Source organism: Heptranchias perlo, unplaced genomic scaffold (assembly GCF_035084215.1).
Source record: "Heptranchias perlo isolate sHepPer1 unplaced genomic scaffold, sHepPer1.hap1 HAP1_SCAFFOLD_675, whole genome shotgun sequence".
NCBI classification, from domain to species: domain Eukaryota; kingdom Metazoa; phylum Chordata; class Chondrichthyes; order Hexanchiformes; family Hexanchidae; genus Heptranchias; species Heptranchias perlo.
In genome coordinates this window covers 32,097-53,996 of record NW_027139704.1, presented here as the reverse complement: position 1 = coordinate 53,996, position 21,900 = coordinate 32,097, and the positions used below count along the sequence as shown (strand labels likewise).

At 64.7% G+C, this 21,900-nt stretch overlaps 2 protein-coding genes and 1 long non-coding RNA gene across 3 annotated transcripts; 1 reads left to right on the top strand and 2 right to left on the bottom strand.

Annotated features, from left to right (window-relative positions):
* Positions 1 to 979: 979 nt before the first annotated feature.
* Positions 980 to 19,713, top strand: LOC137318238 (uncharacterized). The gene is made up of 2 exons (XR_010961855.1): positions 980 to 1,074; positions 15,096 to 19,713. It is a non-coding gene; the product is annotated as an uncharacterized lncRNA (long non-coding RNA).
* On the bottom strand, positions 4,599 to 5,485 carry LOC137318236 (octapeptide-repeat protein T2-like; the record flags this gene model as incomplete). Its single annotated transcript, XM_067981165.1, has 2 exons — positions 4,599 to 4,649; positions 5,432 to 5,485. Coding segments are annotated over 2 exons (105 nt in total), but the record flags the coding sequence as incomplete, so codon positions are not given.
* Positions 7,353 to 9,748, bottom strand: LOC137318239 (uncharacterized; the record flags this gene model as incomplete). The annotated part of the gene is made up of 2 exons (XM_067981167.1): positions 7,353 to 7,403; positions 9,710 to 9,748. Coding segments are annotated over 2 exons (90 nt in total), but the record flags the coding sequence as incomplete, so codon positions are not given.
* Positions 19,714 to 21,900: the final 2,187 nt, after the last annotated feature.

Below are 21,900 nucleotides of genomic sequence, written 5' to 3'. Positions count from 1 at the left end.
TAAGGAGGGGACATGACGGGCAAATGAAAACCTTTCCCTTTTGTGATGTCCTCGATCCCGTGAGCGAGCGAGCGAGGGCGGGCGGGGGTGGCAGGAGCTTAGCCAGCGCGTCACTACGAGAGAATTAGGACCAACGTAGGGACCCACTTCCCCCCCCCCTCCGTCCTCGCTGGCCGACTCCCTCGCCCTGCCTGGAGCTGAAACGCTATTGGCCGCCACCCTCGCCCAATCATCGTGTGTGCTGCATCGAGCATTCCGGTCGGGTTATTTTGCTTAAATTGCCTGCGTCCGAGCTTCTCTTTCAAAGTGCGGTTAATGTTCCCTTCTCCGTGCCTCTGTTCCACACTCGAACGCTCCCCTCTGTTCCCCCTCCTCTCCTGACAGACAGGCCGAGATAGGGAACTCTCCGCCCGCCTGACGGTCCTGATCCCACGTCATTCCGCCAGCCCCAGGGGAGAGGGGCCGGTGGGGTGCGCGGGTGGGTCTGCCCCTCGAGAGGCGACCTCCGCCTTCCCGAACACCGACCCTCCCTCAACTTCCAGTCCCGGCCGTGCTCGGGCCTCGGAAATTCCCCCCCCCCCTCCCTCCCTCCCTCTGTGATCGGGGCGGGGGGCGGCCGCGCGAGCCGTTCGCCGCTCCCCCGGTTCTGTTCCAGCCGAACTCCCCCCCCCACCGCCCCCCCTGCCGCCGCCTTCCTCGCTCACCGTTTCGTAGAATCGTACAGCGCCGGAGGAGGCCACTCGGCCTGTCGCGCCGGTGCTGGCTCTTGGAAAGAGCGCTCCCGTCAGTCCCCGCTCTGCTCTGTTCCCCCTGCACGTTCATTTTGTTTTCCCCCCCCTCCCTCCCTCCATGTGTCCGTCCGATTCCAGCTCCCTCTCCCCGGCGCGCTGTTGTTCTCCCATCTCGTGAGCTGTACTGTATCCTGCCCTCACCGTGTGTTTGACTGGCGTCTTTCTGTTGCTGCATCTTTTCAGGCCGAGAGCGAGCGGGCAGTAGAGGCACAGTGACTGACCCTCACCAGCGCACCCCTGACTCATCATGTCATAACATCTCCATAGGAGCTAATCACTGTTTGTAAGTGTGCTCTCGTTCTCACTGTTTTAACACCTCATTGCATTGTTAACCTGCTCCCAAACCCTCTCTCTGTGCCAGCGAGCCTGGGTCTTAGGGGTGTCTGAGGGGGAGTGGGGGGGGGGAGAGACCCTGTCGGGATAAGGCAGGGCTCTGAGGCATATCATCTCGCGCTCTTTCTCTTGTTCGCTCACTCGCGCGCTCTCTTTCTCCTGTTCGCGCCCTCTCTTTCTCCTGTTCGCGCGCGCTCTCTTTCTCCTGTTCGCGCGCGCTCTCTTTCTCCTGTTCGCGCGCGCTCTCTTTCTCCTGTTCGCGCGCGCTCTCTTTCTCCTGTTCGCGCGCGCTCTCTTTCTCCTGTTCGCGCGCGCTCTCTTTCTCCTGTTCGCGCGCGCTCTCTTTCTCCTGTTCGCGCGCGCTCTCTTCTCCTGTTCGCGCGCGCTCTCTTTCTCCTGTTCGCGCGCGCTCTCTTTCTCCTGTTCGCGCGCGCTCTCTTTCTCCTGTTCGCGCGCGCTCTCTTTCTCCTGTTCGCGCGCGCTCTCTTTCTCCTGTTCGCGCGCGCTCTCTTTCTCCTGTTCGCGCGCGCTCTCTTTCTCCTGTTCGCGCGCGCTCTCTTTCTCCTGTTCGCGCGCGCTCTCTTTCTCCTGTTCGCGCGCGCTCTCTTTCTCCTGTTCGCGCGCGCTCTCTTTCTCCTGTTCGCGCGCGCTCTCTTTCTCCTGTTCGCGCGCGCTCTCTTTCTCCTGTTCGCGCGCGCTCTCTTTCTCCTGTTCGCGCGCGCTCTCTTTCTCCTGTTCGCCGCGCGCTCTCTTTCTCCTGTTCGCGCGCGCTCTCTTTCTCCTGTTCGCAGCGCGCTCTCTTTCTCCTGTTGGCGCGCGCTCTCTTTCTCCTGTTGGCGCGCGCTCTCTTTCTCCTGTTGGCGCGCGCTCTCTTTCTCCTGTTGGCGCGCGCTCTCTTTCTCCTGTTGGCGCGCGCTCTCTTTCTCCTGTTGGCGCGCGCTCTCTTTCTCCTGTTGGCGCGCGCTCTCTTTCTCCTGTTCGCGCGCGCTCTCTTTCTCCTGTTCGCGCGCGCTCTCTTTCTCCTGTTCGCGCGCGCTCTCTTTCTCCTGTTGGCGCGCGCTCTCTTTCTCCTGTTGGCGCGCGCTCTCTTTCTCCTGTTGGCGCGCGCTCTCTTTCTCCTGTTCGCGCGCGCTCTCTTTCTCCTGTTCGCGCGCGCTCTCTTTCTCCTGTTCGCGCGCGCTCTCTTTCCCCTGTTCGCGCGCGCTCTCTTTCCCCTGTTCGCAGCGCGCTCTCTTTCCCCTGTTCGCGCGCTCTCTCTCCCCGGTTCGCTCGCGCGCGCTCTCTCTCCCCGGTTCGCTCGCGCGCGCTCTCTCTCCCCGGTTCGCTCGCGCGCGCTCTCTCTCCCCGGTTCGCTCGCGCGCGCTCTCTCTCCCCGGTTCGCTCGCGCGCGCTCTCTCTCCCCGGTTCGCTCGCGCGCGCTCTCTCTCCCCGGTTCGCTCGCGCGCGCTCTCTCTCCCCGGTTCGCTCGCGCGCGCTCTCTCTCCCCGGTTCGCTCGCGCGCGCTCTCTCTCCCCGGTTCGCTCGCGCGCGCTCTCTCTCCCCGGTTCGCTCGCGCGCGCTCTCTCTCCCCGGTTCGCTCGCGCGCGCTCTCTCTCCCCGGTTCGCTCGCGCGCGCTCTCTCTCCCCGGTTCGCTCGCGCGCGCTCTCTCTCCCCGGTTCGCTCGCGCGCGCTCTCTCTCCCCGGTTCGCTCGCGCGCGCTCTCTCTCCCCGGTTCGCTCGCGCGCGCTCTCTCACCCCGGTTCGCTCGCGCGCGCTCTCTCTCCCCGGTTCGCTCGCGCGCGCTCTCTCTCCCCGGTTCGCTCGCGCGCAGCTCTCTCTCCCCGGTTCGCTCGCGCGCGCTCTCTCTCCCCGGTTCGCTCAGCGCGCGCTCTCTCTCCCCGGTTCGCTCGCGCGCGCTCTCTCTCCCCGGTTCGCTCGCGCGCGCTCTCTCTCCCCGGTTCGCTCGCGCGCGCTCTCTCTCCCCGGTTCGCTCGCGCGCGCTCTCTCTCCCCGGTTCGCTCGCGCGCGCTCTCTCTCCCCGGTTCGCTCGCGCGCGCTCTCTCTCCCCGGTTCGCTCGCGCGCGCTCTCTCTCCCCGGTTCGCTCGCGCGCGCTCTCTCTCCCCGGTTCGCTCGCGCTCTCTCTCTCGCTCGCGCGCGCTCTCTCTCTCGCTCGCGCGCGCTCTCTCTCTCTCGCTCGCGCGCGCTCTCTCTCTCTCGCTCGCGCGCGCTCTCTCTCTCTCTCGCTCGCGCGCGCTCTCTCTCTCTCTCGCTCGCGCGCGCTCTCTCTCTCTCTCGCTCGCGCGCGCTCTCTCTCTCTCTCGCTCGCGCGCGCTCTCTCTCTCGCTCGCGCGCTCTCTCTCTCGCTCGCGCGCGCTCTCTCTCGCTCTCGCTCGCGCGCGCTCTCTCGCTCTCGCTCGCGCGCGCTCTCTCTCTCTCGCTCGCGCGCGCTCTCTCTCTCTCGCTCGCGCGCGCTCTCTCTCTCTCGCTCGCGCGCGCTCTCTCTCTCTCGCTCGCGCGCGCTCTCTCTCGCTCGCGCGCGCTCTCTCTCGCTCGCAGCGCGCTCTCTCTCTCTCGCTCGCGCGCTCTCTCTCTCTCTCGCTCGCGCGCGCTCTCTCTCGCTCTCGCTCGCGCGCGCTCTCTTCGCTCTCGCTCGCGCGCGCTCTCTCGCTCTCGCTCGCTGCGCGCTCTCTCGCTCTCGCTCGCTGCGCGCTCTCTCGCTCTCGCTCGCGCGCGCTCTCTCTCTCTCGCTCGCGCGCGCTCTCTCTCTCTCGCTCGCGCGCGCTCTCTCTCTCTCGCTCGCGCGCGCTCTCTCTCTCTCGCTCGCGCGCGCTCTCTCTCTCTCGCTCGCGCGCGCTCTCTCTCTCTCGCTCGCGCGCGCTCTCTCTCTCTCTCGCTCGCGCGCGCTCTCTGTCGCTCGCGCGCGCTCTCTGTCGCTCGCGCGCGCTCTCTCTCTCTCGCTCGCGCGCGCTCTCTCTCTCTCGCTCGCGCGCGCTCTCTCTCTCTCGCTCGCGCGCGCTCTCTCTCTCTCGCTCGCGCGCGCCTCTCTCTCTCTCTCGCTCGCGCGCGCTCTCTCTCTCTCGCTCGCGCGCGCTCTCTCTCTCTCGCTCGCGCGCGCTCTCTCTCTCTCGCTCGCGCGCGCTCTCTCTCTCTCGCTCGCGCGCGCTCTCTCTCTCTCGCTCGCGCGCGCTCTCTCTCTCTCGCTCGCGCGCGCTCTCTCTCTCTCGCTCGCGCGCGCTCTCTCGCTCTCGCTCGCGCGCGCTCTCTCTCTCTCGCTCGCGCGCGCTCTCTCGCTCTCGCTCGCGCGCGCTCTCTCGCTCTCGCTCGCGCGCGCTCTCTCGCTCTCGCTCGCGCGCGCTCTCTCGCTCTCGCTCGCGCGCGCTCTCTCGCTCTCGCTCGCGCGCTCTCTCTCTCGCTCGCGCGCGCTCTCTCTCGCTCGCGCGCGCTCTCTCTCGCTCGCGCGCGCTCTCTCTCTCTCGCTCGCGCGCGCTCTCTCTCTCTCGCTCGCGCGCGCTCTCTCTCTCTCTCGCTCGCGCGCGCTCTCTCTCTCTCGCTCGCGCGCGCTCTCGCTCTCGCTCGGCGCGCGCTCTCTCGCTCTCGCTCGCGCGCGCTCTCTCTCTCTCGCTCGCGCGCGCTCTCTCTCTCTCGCTCGCGCGCGCTCTCTCTCTCTCGCTCGCGCGCGCTCTCTCTCTCTCGCTCGCGCGCGCTCTCTCTCTCGCTCGCGCGCTCTCTCTCTCTCGCTCGCGCGCGCTCTCTCTCTCTCGCTCGCGCGCGCTCTCTCGCTCTCGCTCGCGCGCGCTCTCTCTCTCTCGCTCGCGCGCGCTCTCTCTCTCTCGCTCGCAGCGCGCTCTCTCTCTCTCGCTCGCGCGCGCTCTCTCTCTCGCTCGCGCGCTCTCTCTCTCTCTCGCTCGCGCGCGCTCTCTCGCTCTCGCTCGCGCGCGCTCTCTCGCTCTCGCTCGCGCGCGCTCTCTCGCTCTCGCTCGCGCGCGCTCTCTCTCTCTCGCTCGCGCGCGCTCTCTCTCTCTCTCGCTCGCGCGCGCTCTCTCTCTCTCGCTCGCGCGCGCTCTCTCTCTCTCGCTCGCGCGCGCTCTCTCTCTCTCGCTCGCGCGCGCTCTCTGTCGCTCGCGCGCGCTCTCTGTCGCTCGCGCGCGCTCTCTCTCTCGCTCGCGCGCGCTCTCTCTCTCTCGCTCGCGCGCGCTCTCTCTCTCTCGCTCGCGCGCGCTCTCTCTCTCTCGCTCGCGCGCTCTCTCTCTCTCGCTCGCGCGCGCTCTCTCTCTCTCGCTCGCGCGCGCTCTCTCTCTCTCGCTCGCGCGCGCTCTCTCTCTCTCGCTCGCGCGCGCTCTCTCTCTCTCGCTCGCGCGCGCTCTCTCTCTCTCGCTCGCGCGCGCTCTCTCTCTCTCGCTCGCGCGCGCTCTCTCTCTCTCGCTCGCGCGCGCTCTCTCTCTCTCGCTCGCGCGCGCTCTCTCTCTCTCGCTCGCGCGCGCTCTCTCGCTCTCGCTCGCGCGCGCTCTCTCTCTCTCTCGCTCGCGCGCGCTCTCTCGCTCTCGCTCGCGCGCGCTCTCTCGCTCTCGCTCGCGCGCGCTCTCTCGCTCTCGCTCGCGCGCGCTCTCTCGCTCTCGCTCGCGCGCGCTCTCTCGCTCTCGCTCGCGCGCTCTCTCTCTCGCTCGCGCGCGCTCTCTCTCTCGCTCGCGCGCGCTCTCTCTCGCTCGCGCGCGCTCTCTCTCGCTCGCTGCGCGCTCTCTCTCTCTCGCTCGCGCGCGCTCTCTCTCTCTCGCTCGCGCGCGCTCTCTCTCTCTCGCTCGCGCGCGCTCTCTCTCTCTCGCTCGCGCGCGCTCTCGCTCTCGCTCGCGCGCGCTCTCTCGCTCTCGCTCGCGCGCGCTCTCTCTCTCTCCGCTCGCCGCGCGCTCTCTCTCTCTCGCTCGCGCGCGCTCTCTCTCTCTCGCTCGCGCGCGCTCTCTCTCTCTCGCTCGCGCGCGCTCTCTCTCTCTCGCTCGCAGCGCGCTCTCTCTCTCTCGCTCGCGCGCGCTCTCTCTCTCTCGCTCGCGCGCGCTCTCTCTCTCTCGCTCGCGCGCGCTCTCTCTCTCTCGCTCGCGCGCGCTCTCTCTCTCTCGCTCGCGCGCGCTCTCTCTCTCTCGCTCGCGCGGGCTCTCTCTCTCTCGCTCGCGCGCGCTCTCTCTCTCTCTCGCTCGCGCGCGCTCTCTCTCTCGCTCGCGCGCGCTCTCTCTCTCTCGCTCGCGCGCGCTCTCTCTCTCTCGCTCGCGCGCGCTCTCTCTCTCTCGCTCGCGCGCGCTCTCTCTCTCTCGCTCGCGCGCGCTCTCTCTCTCTCGCTCGCGCGCGCTCTCTCTCTCTCGCTCGCGCGCGCTCTCTCTCTCTCGCTCGCGCGCGCTCTCTCTCTCTCGCTCGCGCGCGCTCTCTCTCTCTCGCTCGCGCGCGCTCTCTCTCTCTCTCGCTCGCGCGCGCTCTCTCTCTCTCGCTCGCGCGCGCTCTCTCTCTCTCGCTCGCGCGCGCTCTCTCTCTCTCGCTCGCGCGCGCTCTCTCGCTCTCGCTCGCGCGCGCTCTCTCGCTCTCGCTCGCGCGCGCTCTCTCGCTCTCGCTCGCGCGCGCTCTCTCGCTCTCGCTCGCGCGCGCTCTCTCGCTCTCGCTCGCGCGCGCTCTCTCTCTCTCGCTCGCGCGCGCTCTCTCTCTCTCGCTCGCGCGCGCTCTCTCTCTCTCGCTCGCGCGCGCTCTCTCTCTCTCGCTCGCGCGCGCTCTCTCTCTCTCGCTCGCGCGCGCTCTCTCTCTCTCGCTCGCGCGCGCTCTCTCTCGCTCGCGCGCGCTCTCTCTCGCTCGCGCGCGCTCTCTCTCTCTCTCGCTCGCGCGCTCTCTCTCTCTCTCGCTCGCGCGCGCTCTCTCGCTCTCGCTCGCGCGCGCTCTCTCGCTCTCGCTCGCGCGCGCTCTCTCGCTCTCGCTCGCGCGCGCTCTCTCGCTCTCGCTCGCGCGCGCTCTCTCTCTCTCGCTCGCGCGCGCTCTCTCTCTCTCGCTCGCGCGCGCTCTCTCTCTCTCGCTCGCGCGCGCTCTCTCTCTCTCGCTCGCGCGCGCTCTCTCTCTCTCGCTCGCGCGCGCTCTCTGTCGCTCGCGCGCGCTCTCTGTCGCTCGCGCGCGCTCTCTCTCTCTCTCGCTCGCGCGCGCTCTCTCTCTCTCTCGCTCGCGCGCGCTCTCTCTCTCGCTCGCGCGCGCTCTCTCTCTCTCGCTCGCGCGCGCTCTCTCTCTCTCGCTCGCGCGCGCTCTCTCTCTCTCGCTCGCGCGCGCTCTCTCTCTCTCGCTCGCGCGCGCTCTCTCTCTCTCGCTCGCGCGCGCTCTCTCGCTCTCGCTCGCGCGCGCTCTCTCGCTCTCGCTCGCGCGCGCTCTCTCTCTCTCGCTCGCGCGCGCTCTCTCGCTCTCGCTCGCGCGCGCTCTCTCGCTCTCGCTCGCGCGCGCTCTCTCGCTCTCGCTCGCGCGCGCTCTCTCGCTCTCGCTCGCGCGCTCTCTCTCTCGCTCGCGCGCGCTCTCTCTCGCTCGCGCGCGCTCTCTCTCGCTCGCGCGCGCTCTCTCTCGCTCGCGCGCGCTCTCTCTCTCTCGCTCGCGCGCGCTCTCTCTCTCTCGCTCGCGCGCGCTCTCTCTCTCTCGCTCGCGCGCGCTCTCTCTCTCTCGCTCGCGCGCGCTCTCTCGCTCTCGCTCGCGCGCGCTCTCTCGCTCTCGCTCGCGCGCGCTCTCTCTCTCTCGCTCGCGCGCGCTCTCTCTCTCTCGCTCGCGCGCGCTCTCTCTCTCTCGCTCGCGCGCGCTCTCTCTCTCTCGCTCGCGCGCGCTCTCTCTCTCTCGCTCGCGCGCGCTCTCTCTCTCTCGCTCGCGCGCGCTCTCTCTCTCTCGCTCGCGCGCGCTCTCTCTCTCTCGCTCGCGCGCGCTCTCTCTCTCTCGCTCGCGCGCGCTCTCTCTCTCTCGCTCGCGCGCGCTCTCTCTCTCTCGCTCGCGCGCGCTCTCTCTCTCTCGCTCGCGCGCGCTCTCTCTCTCTCGCTCGCGCGCGCTCTCTCTCTCTCGCTCGCAGCGCGCTCTCTCTCTCTCGCTCGCGCGGGCTCTCTCTCTCTCGCTCGCGCGCGCTCTCTCTCTCTCGCTCGCGCGCGCTCTCTCTCTCGCTCGCGCGCGCTCTCTCTCTCTCGCTCGCGCGCGCTCTCTCTCTCTCGCTCGCGCGCGCTCTCTCTCTCGCTCGCGCGCGCTCTCTCTCTCTCGCTCGCGCGCGCTCTCTCTCTCTCGCTCGCGCGCGCTCTCTCTCTCTCGCTCGCGCGCGCTCTCTCTCTCTCGCTCGCGCGCGCTCTCTCTCTCTCGCTCGCGCGCGCTCTCTCTCTCTCGCTCGCGCGCGCTCTCTCTCTCTCGCTCGCGCGCGCTCTCTCTCTCTCGCTCGCGCGCGCTCTCTCTCTCTCGCTCGCGCGCGCTCTCTCTCTCTCGCTCGCGCGCGCTCTCTCTCTCTCGCTCGCGCGCGCTCTCTCTCTCTCGCTCGCGCGCGCTCCTCTCGCTCTCGCTCGCGCGCGCTCTCTCGCTCTCGCTCGCGCGCGCTCTCTCGCTCTCGCTCGCGCGCGCTCTCTCGCTCTCGCTCGCGCGCGCTCTCTCGCTCTCGCTCGCGCGCGCTCTCTCTCTCTCGCTCGCGCGCGCTCTCTCTCTCTCGCTCGCGCGCGCTCTCTCTCTCTCGCTCGCGCGCGCTCTCTCTCTCTCGCTCGCGCGCGCTCTCTCTCTCTCGCTCGCGCGCGCTCTCTCTCTCTCGCTCGCGCGCGCTCTCTCTCTCTCGCTCGCGCGCGCTCTCTCTCTCTCTCGCTCGCGCGCGCTCTCTCTCTCTCGCTCGCGCGCGCTCTCTCTCTCTCGCTCGCGCGCGCTCTCTCTCTCTCGCTCGCGCGCGCTCTCTCTCTCTCGCTCGCGCGCGCTCTCTCTCTCGCTCGCGCGCGCTCTCTCTCTCTCGCTCGCGCGCGCTCTCTCTCTCTCGCTCGCGCGCGCTCTCTCTCTCTCGCTCGCGCGCGCTCTCTCTCTCTCGCTCGCGCGCGCTCTCTCGCTCTCGCTCGCGCGCGCTCTCTCGCTCTCGCTCGCGCGCGCTCTCTCGCTCTCGCTCGCGCGCGCTCTCTCGCTCTCGCTCGCGCGCGCTCTCTCGCTCTCGCTCGCGCGCGCTCTCTCTCTCTCGCTCGCGCGCGCTCTCTCTCTCTCGCTCGCGCGCGCTCTCTCTCTCTCGCTCGCGCGCGCTCTCTCTCTCTCGCTCGCGCGCGCTCTCTCTCTCTCGCTCGCGCGCGCTCTCTCTCTCTCGCTCGCGCGCGCTCTCTCTCTCTCGCTCGCGCGCGCTCTCTCTCTCTCTCGCTCGCGCGCGCTCTCTCTCTCTCGCTCGCGCGCGCTCTCTCTCTCTCGCTCGCGCGCGCTCTCTCTCTCTCGCTCGCGCGCGCTCTCTCTCTCTCGCTCGCGCGCGCTCTCTCTCTCTCGCTCGCGCGCGCTCTCTCTCTCTCGCTCGCGCGCGCTCTCTCTCTCTCGCTCGCGCGCGCTCTCTCTCTCTCGCTCGCGCGCGCTCTCTCCCTCTCGCTCGCGCGCGCTCTCTCCCTCTCGCTCGCGCGCGCTCTCTCTCTCTCGCTCGCGCGCGCTCTCTCCCTCTCGCTCGCGCGCGCTCTCTCCCTCTCGCTCGCGCGCGCTCTCCTCCTCTCGCTCGCGCGCGCTCTCCTCCTCTCGCTCGCGCGCGCTCTCCTCCTCTCGCGCGCGCGCGCGCGCTCTCCTCCTCTCGCGCGCTTTCTGCCTCTCGTGCAAAGGTCTGCAGCATCTCGCCAGTTGGAGGACGGGTTGGGGGTGGCGATTTCCCTCTCGCGAGGTGAGGGACACGGGGGGCGGGGACACTGACAAGGGAGCTCCCGCTAACCGAAGGCGTGGGGGAGACTGAGGCCGTACCCCGTCTCTCAGCTCCCCCACCGCCCCCCTCTCCCGGAATATTCCCTCTCCTCTCCAAGCCGCCCTTCCCCTCGCTCCCTCCGGCTGCGACGGGACAGACCCGCAGGCTCCTGTCTGCCCTCGGAGGGTGCGGAGCAGGCCCCTCGAGGCTGTTCCCCCCGCCGTTCCCTCAGACGGTGGCCGGTCTGTACAATCGGGAGAGGAGGGAGGCCGTTCAGCCCCTCGAGGCTGTTCCCCCGCCGTTCCATCGGACGGTGGCCGGACCTGCCTTGGTTCGTAATCCTTGAATATCTTTGCCCGTCAAAGATCGATCAATCTCGGATTGGTGATGTTCAACTGACTCCCAGCTGTTTTCTTTGGGGGGGGGGAGAGAGTTCCAGATTCCCACTCCCCCTTCGTGCGAGGAAATCCCTCCTGACATCACCCCCTGAACGGCCGAGCTCTGATTTTAAGGCTCTGCCCCACCTTGTCCTGGACTCTTCACCCACCCGAGGAAATAGTTTCTCTCTCTCCACCCCTTCGAATCCTTTAATCATCTTAAACCCCTCGATTAGATCACCCCCTTAATCTCCAGGAAGGAGGGCCAGCGCCTTGCGATCTTTTACAATTCAGGAGGGGGGGAGAGAGGGTCCTCGTTCCCCTGTCTCGGGGGGTGTGTGAGGGAGGGTCCTCGCTCCCCTGTCTCGGGGGGTGTGTGAGGGAGGGTCCTCGTTCCCCTGTCTCGGGGGGTGTGTGAGGGAGGGTCCTCGTTCCCCTGTCTCGGTGTGTGTGAGGGAGTGAGGGGGGGTCCTCGTTCCCCTGTCTCGGGGGGTGTGTGAGGGAGGGTCCTCGTTCCCCTGTCTCGGGGGGTGTGTGAGGGAGGGTCCTCGTTCCCCTGTCTCGGGGGGTGTGTGAGGGAGGGTCCTCGCTCCCCTGTCTCGGGGGGTGTGTGAGGGAGGGTCCTCGTTCCCCTGTCTCGGGGGGTGTGTGAGGGAGGGTCCTCGTTCCCCTGTCTCGGGGGGTGTGTGAGGGAGGGTCCTCGTTCCCCTGTCTCGGGGGGTGTGTGAGGGAGGGTCCTCGTTCCCCTGTCTCGGGGGGTGTGTGTGAGGGAGTGAGGGAGGGTCCTCGTTCCCCTGTCTCGGGGGGTGTGTGAGGGGGGGTCCTCGTTCCCCTGTCTCGGGGGGTGAGGGAGTGAGGGGGGGTCCTCGTTCCCCTGTCTCGGGGGGTGTGTGAGGGAGGGTCCTCGTTCCCCTGTCTCGGGGGGTGTGTGAGGGAGGGTCCTCGCTCCCCTGTCTCGGGGGGTGTGTGAGGGAGGGTCCTCGTTCCCCTGTCTCGGGGTGTGAGGGAGTGAGGGGGGGTCCTCGTTCCCCTGTCTCGGGGGGTGTGTGTGAGGGAGTGAGGGGGGGTCCTCGTTCCCCTGTCTCGGGGGGTGTGAGGGAGTGAGGGGGGGTCCTCGTTCCCCTGTCTCGGGGGGTGTGTGTGAGGGAGTGAGGGGGGGTCCTCGTTCCCCTGTCTCGGGGTGTGAGGGAGTGAGGGAGGGTCCTCGTTCCCCTGTCTCGGGGGGTGTGTGTGAGGGAGTGAGGGGGGGTCCTCGTTCCCCTGTCTCGGGGGGTGTGTGAGGGAGTGAGGGGGGGTCCTCGCTCCCCTGTCTCGGGGGGTGTGTGAGGGAGGGTCCTCGTTCCCCTGTCTCGGGGGGTGTGTGAGGGAGTGAGGGGGGGTCCTCGTTCCCCTGTCTCGGGGGGTGAGGGAGTGAGGGGGGGTCCTCGTTCCCCTGTCTCGGGGTGTGAGGGAGTGAGGGGGGGTCCTCGTTCCCCTGTCTCGGGGTGTGAGGGAGTGAGGGGGGGTCCTCGTTCCCCTGTCTCGGGGGGTGTGTGAGGGAGTGAGGGGGGGTCCTCGTTCCCCTGTCTCGGGGGGTGTGTGAGGGAGTGAGGGGGGGTCCTCGTTCCCCTGTCTCGGGGGGTGTGTGAGGGAGTGAGGGGGGGTCCTCGTTCCCCTGTCTCGGGGGGTGTGTGAGAGGGAGTGAGGGGGGGTCCTCGCTCCCCTGTCTCGGGGGATGTGTGAGGGGGGGTCCTCGTTCCCCTGTCTCGGGGGGTGTGTGTGAGGGAGTGAGGGAGGGTCCTCGTTCCCCTGTCTCGGGGTGTGAGGGAGTGAGGGGGGGTCCTCGTTCCCCTGTCTCGGGGTGTGTGTGTGAGGGAGTGAGGGGGGGTCCTCGTTCCCCTGTCTCGGGGGGTGTGTGAGGGAGTGAGGGGGGGTCCTCGTTCCCCTGTCTCGGGGGGTGTGTGTGAGGGAGTGAGGGGGGGTCCTCGTTCCCCTGTCTCGGGGGGTGTGAGGGAGTGAGGGGGGGTCCTCGTTCCCCTGTCTCGGGGGGTGTGAGGGAGTGAGGGGGGGTCCTCGTTCCCCTGTCTCGGGGGGTGTGAGGGAGTGAGGGGGGGTCCTCGTTCCCCTGTCTCGGGGGGGTGTGTGTGAGGGAGTGAGGGGGGGTCCTCGTTCCCCTGTCTCGGGGGGTGTGTGTGAGGGAGTGAGGGGGGGTCCTCGTTCCCCTGTCTCGGGGTGTGAGGGAGGGAGTGAGGGGGGGTCCTCGTTCCCCTGTCTCGGGGGGTGTGTGTGAGGGAGTGAGGGGGGGTCCTCGTTCCCCTGTCTCGGGGGGTGTGTGTGAGGGAGTGAGGGGGGGTCCTCGTTCCCCTGTCTCGGGGTGTGAGGGAGTGAGGGAGTGAGGGGGGGTCCTCGTTCCCCTGTCTCGGGGGATGCCCCACCTTTCTGCTGTCGACGTTCTCAGCGGGCCGTGCCGGCCTCCCCGCCCGCCCGCCCGCGCTCTCATTCCGGAGATGTCGGCTGCGCTGATTTTTGGAGCCTGGGTTCAGACCGGCCACGGACGGCCGGTCTCCTTCCCGCGCGGGACGTCAGCGATCCCCGCTCCGGGGCTCTGTCCGGAGGGCGATCCGAAAGCTTTGCGCTCGGGCCGCTCGAAGGCGGCTCTTCGTTTCCCGTCTCGCTCCGGAACGGAATGCCAGCTCCGACGTTCTCTTGTCGCGCGCGCCCTGACTCGAGAGCTCGCTCCTCGCCGCCCTGGCGGCCATCTGAACTGGTGCCCGTACCCCTCATCCCCCCCCCCGCTCCCCCGAACAGTCACGATCTCGCTGGATGGCGGAGCAGGCTCGAGGGGCCGAATGGCCCGCTGCTGTCTCCAATGGTCTTGTTGCGTCGAATGTGCAGACCAGAAACAGGCCATTCGGCCCCACGGGTCCGTGCTCCACACGAGCCTCCTCCCTCCCTCCTCCATCTCACCCTCTCACCATCTCCTTCTATTCCTCTCTCCCTCATGTGTTCATCCAGCTTCCCCTTAAATCCATCCACACTATTCACCTCAACTACTCCTTGTGGGAGTGAGTTCCACATTCTCACCACTCTCTGGGGAAAGAAGTTTCTCCTGAATTCCCGATTGGATTTATTAGTGACTATCTTATATTTATGGCCCCCCCCTAGTTCTGGTCTCCCCCCACAAGTGGAAACATATTCTCTACGTCTACCCTATCGAACCCTTTCATAATCTTAAAGACCTCGATCAGGTCACCCCTCAGTCTTCTCTTTTCTAGAGAAAAGAGCCCCAGTCTGTTCAGCCTTTCCTGATAGTTTATAAACCTCTCAGTTCTGGTATCATCACAGTAAATCTTTTTTGCACCTTCTCCAGTGCCTCTATATCCTTTCTATAATATGGAGACCAGAACTGTGCCCAGTGCTCCCAGTGTGGTCTAACCAGACCAGAACTGTGCACAGTGCTCCCAGTGTGGTCTAACCAGACCAGAACTGTGCCCAGTACTCCCAGTTTGGTCAAACCAGACCGGAACTGTGCCCAGTACTCCCAGTGTGGTCTAACCAGACCGGAACTGTGCACAGTACTCCCAGTGTGGTCTAACCAGACCGGAACTGTGCCCAGTGCTCCCAGTGTGGTCTAACCAGACCAGAACTGTGCCCAGTGCTCCCAGTGTGGTCTAACCAGACCGGAACTGTGCACAGTGCTCCCAGTGTGGTCTAACCAGACCGGAACTGTGCCCAGTGCTCCCAGTGTGGTCTAACCAGACCAGAACTGTGCACAGTGCTCCCAGTGTGGTCTAACCAGACCAGAACTGTGCACAGTACTCCCAGTGTGGTCTAACCAGACCAGAACTGTGCACAGTACTCCCAGTGTGGTCTAACCAGACCAGAACTGTGCCCAGTGCTCCCAGTGTGGTCTAACCAGACCAGAACTGTGCCCAGTGCTCCCAGTGTGGTCTAACCAGACCAGAACTGTGCCCAGTACTCCCAGTGTGGTCTAACCAGACTGGAACTGTGCCCAGTGCTCCCAGTGTGGTCTAACCAGACCAGAACTGTGCCCAGTGCTCCCAGTGTGGTCTAACCAGACCAGAACTGTGCCCAGTACTCCCAGTGTGGTCTAACCAGACCAGAACTGTGCCCAGTACTCCCAGTGTGGTCTAACCAGACCAGAACTGTGCCCAGTACTCCCAGTGTGGTCTAACCAGACCAGAACTGTGCCCAGTGCTCCCAGTGTGGGCTAACCAGACCAGAACTGTGCCCTGTACTCCCAGTGTGGTCTAACCAGACCAGAACTGTGCACAGAACTCCCAGTGTGGTCTAACCAGACCAGAACTGTGCCCAGTACTCCCAGTGTGGTCTAACCAGACCGGAACTGTGCCCAGTACTCCCAGTGTGGTCTAACCAGACCGGAACTGTGCCCAGTGCTCCCAGTGTGGTCTAACCAGACCAGAACTGTGCACAGTACTCCCAGTGTGGTCTAACCAGACCGGAACTGTGCACAGAACTCCCAGTGTGGGCTAACCAGACCAGAACTGTGCCCGTACGAGGGGAGCTCTGGTCCGTACCCCCCTCCGCCACTGGCCCGGGAGGTTTTGAGCTTATCAAGGAGGGGAGGATGGCGCTTAATTGGGTCGAGGGGGGTAAATGATTGTTGGGGGAGCGCTGGTGTTAATGTTCCTCATTGCCCCTCGTCCCACCTGACTCTTTTCTTCTCTTCCTCTCCCCCTTCCCCCTTCCCGTTCTCTCTCTCTCTCTCTCTCTCTCTCTCTCACTCTCGCAGAAACGAGCATCTCGCATAACCCTCCGGCCCCCCCTCCCCCTCTGCCGCCTCCGCCCCCCTCCCGCCACCACAGCCTGGAGGGGGGGCTGCACCGCTCCTGGTACAGCCTCAGCGGCTCCCCTCCCAGGGCCGGGCGAGGGGGGGCTCAGGAGCAGGGGGCCCCCCCACCTCCTCCGCCGTCGTCTGAGGAGGGAGCAGAGCGGAGGGAGGAGGGCGGAGGAGGAGGAGGAGGAGGAGGAGGAGCCGAGCAGCAGCACCAGGAGGAGGAGCAGCAGCAGCAGCAGCAGCAGGAGGAGGAGGAGGAGGAGGCAGCGGCGGAGGGCGAGGGAGCCATGGTCTGCCTGAGCAACGGCTCGGTGCGCGCCCGCCAGTCCCTGCAGCAGCAGCAGCAGCAGCAGCCCAGCGCGGCCCCCACGGTGGACGAGCCCCAGGACGTGGGGCGTCCGAGAGCCGTGGGCAATCAATACTCCTTCATCTGAGGACCCCCCCCCCGAGCTGTGTCGGTGGGGGGCGGGCGGGAGGGGGGGGGAACGAGAGATTCCAACGGTTCGCGTCCCGCCCAAGGCTGAATAGTCCGCCCGACCCCCCCCCTCCTCCGTGACGAGTTCGACGCCGTTTTTCCCCGCCGTTTCCGAGGGGGCGACGCGGGAGGGGGCTTCACGCACAGACAGACGAGGGGAGGCAACCCCCCCAAATCCGTGCGACTCGACCTCCGCCCGGCGATCGTACAATTTTTTTTTTTTTCTTTCTATCGGAAGGAGCGGGCAGGGGTGACGAGACCCGCTCTCCCCTCGTCCCCTCCCCTGCTCGCCCACCGTCGGCTCCCGGACCCCCACCCCCAAAATCTGTGAGCGAGAGATTTCCCCCCCCCTCTTCGCCCGGACCACCTGCTTCCCGGGGAGGTGGCTGAGCCTCTCGCTCGCTCGAAGGGTGGGGCAGAATCATCTCACAGCGACCGCTGCTGTCCCCGTTTTAAAATCCCCCCCCCCACGACCGACCGGCGCCCAGTTTGGACATCCTTTCCTTCTCCCGACAACTGCCTCGCCCGAGTTCTGACGGCCGCTCGCTTGGACACGGGGTCGGGGGAGTGGGTGGGTTAACGCCAGGGTCCTGGGACACAGATACCGACAGTAGGTTTCTGGGCTCAGAGTTCGTCTGGACTGTGACACTACTGTACAACAGGGTAACAGTTAGTACAGGAGCCGACACTGAGACACACACACACGCACGGGCCGTACAGGAGCCCACACTGAGGGGCGCACACGGGCCGTACAGGAGACGACACTGAGACACACACACGCACGGGCCGTACAGGAGCCCACACTGAGGGGCGCACACGGGCCGTACAGGAGACGACACTGAGACACACACACGCACGGGCTGTACAGGAGCCCACACTGAGGGGCGCACACGGGCCGTACAGGAGACGACACTGAGACACACACGCACGGGCCGTACAGGAGCCCACACTGAGGGGCGCACACGGGCCGTACAGGAGCCCACACTGAGGGGCGCACACGGGCCGTACAGGAGACGACACTGAGACACACACACGCACGGGCCGTACAGGAGCCCACACTGAGGGGCGCACACGGGCCGTACAGGAGACGACACTGAGACACGCACGGGCCGTACAGGAGACCACACTGAGGGGCGCACACGGGCCGTACAGGAGCCGACACTGAGGGGCGCACACGGGCCGTACAGGAGCCTACACTAAGACGCATACGGGCCGTACAGGAGCCTACACTAAGACACACACGGGCCGTACAGGAGCCTACACTAAGACGCATACGGGCCGTACAGGAGCCGACACTGAGACACACACGGGCCGTACAGGAGCCTACACTAAGACACACACGGGCCGTACAGGAGCCTACACTGAGGGGCGCACACGGGCCGTACAGGAGCCGACACTGAGGGGCGCACACGGGCCGTACAGGAGCCGACACTGAGACACACACGGGCCGTACAGGAGCCGACACTGAGACACACACGGGCCGTACAGGAGCCCACACTGAGGGGCGCACACGGGCCGTACAGGAGCCCACACTGAGGGGCGCACACGGGCCGTACAGGAGCCGACACTGAGGGGCGCACACGGGCCGTACAGGAGCCTACACTAAGACACACACGGGCCGTACAGGAGCCTACACTAAGACGCATACGGGCCGTACAGGAGCCGACACTGAGACACACACGGGCCGTACAGGAGCCTACACTAAGACACACACGGGCCGTACAGGAGCCTACACTGAGGGGCGCACACGGGCCGTACAGGAGCCGACACTGAGGGGCGCACACGGGCCGTACAGGAGCCGACACTGAGACACACACGGGCCGTACAGGAGCCGACACTGAGACACACACGGGCCGTACAGGAGCCCACACTGAGGGGCGCACACGGGCCGTACAGGAGCCGACACTGAGACACACACACACGGGCCGTACAGGAGCCTACACAAAGACACACACCGGCCGTACAGGAGCCTACACTAAGACACACACGGGCCGTACAGGAGCCTACACTGAGACACACACTGGCCGTACAGGAGCCGACACTGAGACACACACGGGCCGTACAGGAGCCTACACTGAGACACACACGGGCCGTACAGGAGCCTACACTGAGACACACACGGGCCGTACAGGAGCCTACACTGAGCCACACACGGGCCGTACAGGAGCCTACACTGAGACACACACGGGCCGTACAGGAGCCTACACTGAGACACACACGGGCCGTACAGGAGCCGACACTGAGACACACACGGGCCGTACAGGAGCCTACACTAAGACACACACACTGGCCGTACAGGAGCCGACACTGAGAGACACACGGGCCGTACAGGAGCCGACACTGAGACAGACACGGGCCGTACAGCAGCCGACACTGAGACACACACGGGCCGTACAGGAGCCGACACTGAGACACGCACAGGCCGTACAGGAGCCGACACTGAGAGACACACGGGCCGTACAGGAGCCCACACTGAGCCGCACAGGAGCCGACACTGAGACGCACACGGGCCGTACAGGAGCCGACACTGAGACACACATGGGCCGTACAGGAGCCTACACTGAGACACACACACGGGCCGTACAGGAGCCTACACTAAGATACGCACGGACCGTACAGGAGCCGACACTGAGAGACACACGGGCCGTACAGGAGCAGACACTGAGACACACGCACACGGGCCGTACAGGAGCTGACACTAAGACGCACACGGGCCGTACAGGAGCCGACACTAAGACGCACACGGGCCGTACAGGAGCCGACACTAAGACGCACACGGGCCGTACAGGAGCCGACACAGACACACACAGGCCGTACAGGAGCCAACACTGAGACAGACACGGGCCGTACAGCAGCCGACACTGAGACACACACGGGCCGTACAGGAGCCGACACTGAGACACGCACAGGCCGTACAGGAGCCGACACTGAGAGACACACGGGCCGTACAGGAGCCCACACTGAGCCGCACAGGAGCCGACACTGAGACGCACACGGGCCGTACAGGAGCCGACACTGAGACACACATGGGCCGTACAGGAGCCTACACTAAGATACGCACGGACCGTACAGGAGCCGACACTGAGAGACACACGGGCCGTACAGGAGCCGACACTAAGACGCACACGGGCCGTACAGGAGCCAACACTAAGACACACACGGGCCGTACAGGAGCCGACACTGAGACACACACGGGCCGTACAGGAGCCGACAGTGAGACACACACGGGCCGTACAGGAGCCAACACTAAGACACACACACACGGGCCGTACAGGAGCCCACACTGAGACACACACGGGCCGTACAGGAGCCAACACTAAGACACACACACACGGGCCGTACAGGAGCCAACACTGAGACACACACGGGCCGTACAGGAGCCAACACTGAGACACACACGGGCCGTACAGGAGCCAACACTAAGACACACACGGGCCGTACAGGAGCCAACACTAAGCGACACACGGGCCGTACAGGAGCCAGACGAGAGTGCATCGTTCCCGCGAGCAAATAAAAGTGGGACGTCCCCGAGTCCCGATCTCCGGGCAGCGTTTCTGCGTCCTCGACGATCGTCTCCGATCTCTCGACTCCGCAGGACGAGTTTTCCCCCCCCCCCCTCCCTCCTCAAACCACCCCGGTAACGCTCGAATCCCGAGCCTCCGGCCGCTCGCTCGCTTCCCCCAACTCTGGAAATCAGGACTCCGGTTACCCCTACTTCCCTTCTGGACGGTTCCTTCCCCCCCGCTCCCACGTCGACGGCCGGACAGAGTGGAGCTGAAAGTCCGGGCGAGAGATCTTCGGCTGAACGAGCAGAGGAGCCCACCGTTAGCATCCCCCCAACCCCCGCCCCCGCAGCCTGAGGAGGAGCGGGTTTGCGATCGAGTGGCACAGACTTTCCGGAGAAACATTTGTGTTGGCGGTGTACCTTTTTAAATTATTTATTATGCCTTCGACTTTCGAGCTGTTGGAGTTTTTAAGACGCCTCGAGAGCGAGCAGTTATCTTACTGTACAATGTAAATTGTTTGTTACTGCATATTTTTTTTTTTGTGCATTGGGGTCTTTTATTGCCAATTAAAAGGAAGATGTGTTTAACGGAGGCACCCGTCTCCCGGTCCGCTCCCCGTTAATTAATCCGGGACTCCCGCATTCTGCGAGCTCGGGTCGAGAGACGGGATTTACGAGAAAGTCCGGCTGTCCTTTGAAGTCGATAAGTCGCCCGGTCCGGATGGGATGCTGAGGGAAGTGAGGGTGGAAATTGCGGAGGTACTGGCCGTAATCTTCCAAACGTCCGGAGATACAGGGTTTGGTGCCAGAGGACTGGAGAATTGCAAATGTTACACCCTTGTTCAAAAAAGGGTGTAAGGATAAACCCAGCAACTACAGGCCAGTCCGTTTAACCTCGGTGGTGGGTGAACATTTAGAAATGATAATCCGGGACAGAATTAACAGTCACTTGGACGAGGGTGGATTGATCAGGGAAAGCCAGCACGGATTTGTTAAAGGCAAATCGTGTTTAACTAACCTGATGGAGTTTTTTGATGGGGTAACAGAGAGGGTCGTTGAGGGCAATGCGGCGGATGAGGTGTATATGGACTTCTAAAAGGCGTTTGATAAAGTGCCGCACGGTAGGCTTATCATCAAGATTGCGGCCCGTGGAATAAAGGGGGCAGTAGCAACACGGATACAGAATTGGCGAAGGGACAGGAAACAGAGAGTAGTGGTGAACGGTTGTTTTTCGGACTGGAGGGAGGTGTACAGTGGTGTTCCCCAGGGGTCGGTGCTGGGACCACTGCTTTTCTTGATATAAATGACTTGGACTTGGGTGTACAGGGCACAATTTCAAAATTTGCAGATGACACAAAACTTGGAAGGGTAGTGAACAGAGAGGAGGGTAGTGATAGACTTCAAGAGGATATAGACAGGCTGGTGGAATGGGCGGACACGAGGCAGATGAAATTTAACGCAGAAAAATGCGAGGTGATACATTTCGGTAGGAAGAACGAGGAGAGGCAAAATAAACTAGAGGGCACAATTCTAAAAGGGGTACAGGAACAGAGTGATCTGGGGGTATATGTACACAAATCGTTGAAAGTGGCAGGGCAGGTTGAGAAAGTGGTTAAAAAAGCATACGGGATCCTGGGCTTTATAAATAGAGGCAGAGAGTACAAAAGTATGGAAGTCATGATGAACCTTTATAAAACACTGGTTCGACCACAACTGGAGTATTGTGTCCAGTTCTGGGCACCGCACTTTAGGAAAGATATGAAGGCCTTAGAGAGGGTGCAGAAGAGATTCACTAGAGTGATTCCAGGGATGAGGGACTTTAGTGACGTGGATAGACTGGAGAAGCTGGGGTTGTTCTCCTTGGAACAGAGACGGTCGCGAGGAGATTTGATCGAGGGGTTCACAATCATGAAGGGTCCAGACAGAGTAGATAGAGAGAAACTGTTCCCATTGGCGGAAGGGTCAAGGACCAGAGGGCACGGATTTAAGGTGATTGGTAAAAGAACCAAAGGCGAGATGAGGAGAGACTTTTTTACCCAGCGAGTGGTGAGGATCTGGAATGCACTGCCCGAGGGGGTGGTGGAGGCAGATTCAATCATGGCCTTCGAAAGGGAACTGGATAAATACTTGAAAGGAAAAAATTTGCAGGGCTACAGGGATAGGGCGGGGGGAGTGGGACTGGCTGGATTGCTCTTGCATAGAGCCGGCATGATGGGCCGAATGGCCTCATTCTGTGCTGTAACCTTTCTATGATTCTACTTTGTTTCCTGGATCACAAGGAGCTTCATCGATTAGTATAAGTTTCAGTACCACACTGGGAGTACTGTGCACAGTTCTGGTCTGGTTGGACCACACTGGGAGTACTGGGCACAGTTCTGGTCTGGTTAGACCACACTGGGAGCACTGTGCACAGTTCCGGTCTGGTTAGACCACACTGGGAGCACTGTGCACAGTTCTGGTCTGGTTGGACCACACTGGGAGTACTGGGCACAGTTCTGGTCTGGTTAGACCACACTGGGAGCACTGTGCACAGTTCCGGTCTGGTTAGACCACACTGGGAGCACTGTGCACAGTTCCGGTCTGGTTAGACCACACTGGGAGTACTGGGCACAGTTCTGGTCTGGTTAGACCACACTGGGAGCACTGGGCACAGTTCTGGTCTGGTTAGCCCACACTGGGAGTACTGGGCACAGTTCTGGTCTGGTTAGACCACACTGGGAGCACTGGGCACAGTTCTGGTCTGGTTAGCCCACACTGAGAGTACTGGGCACAGTTCTGGT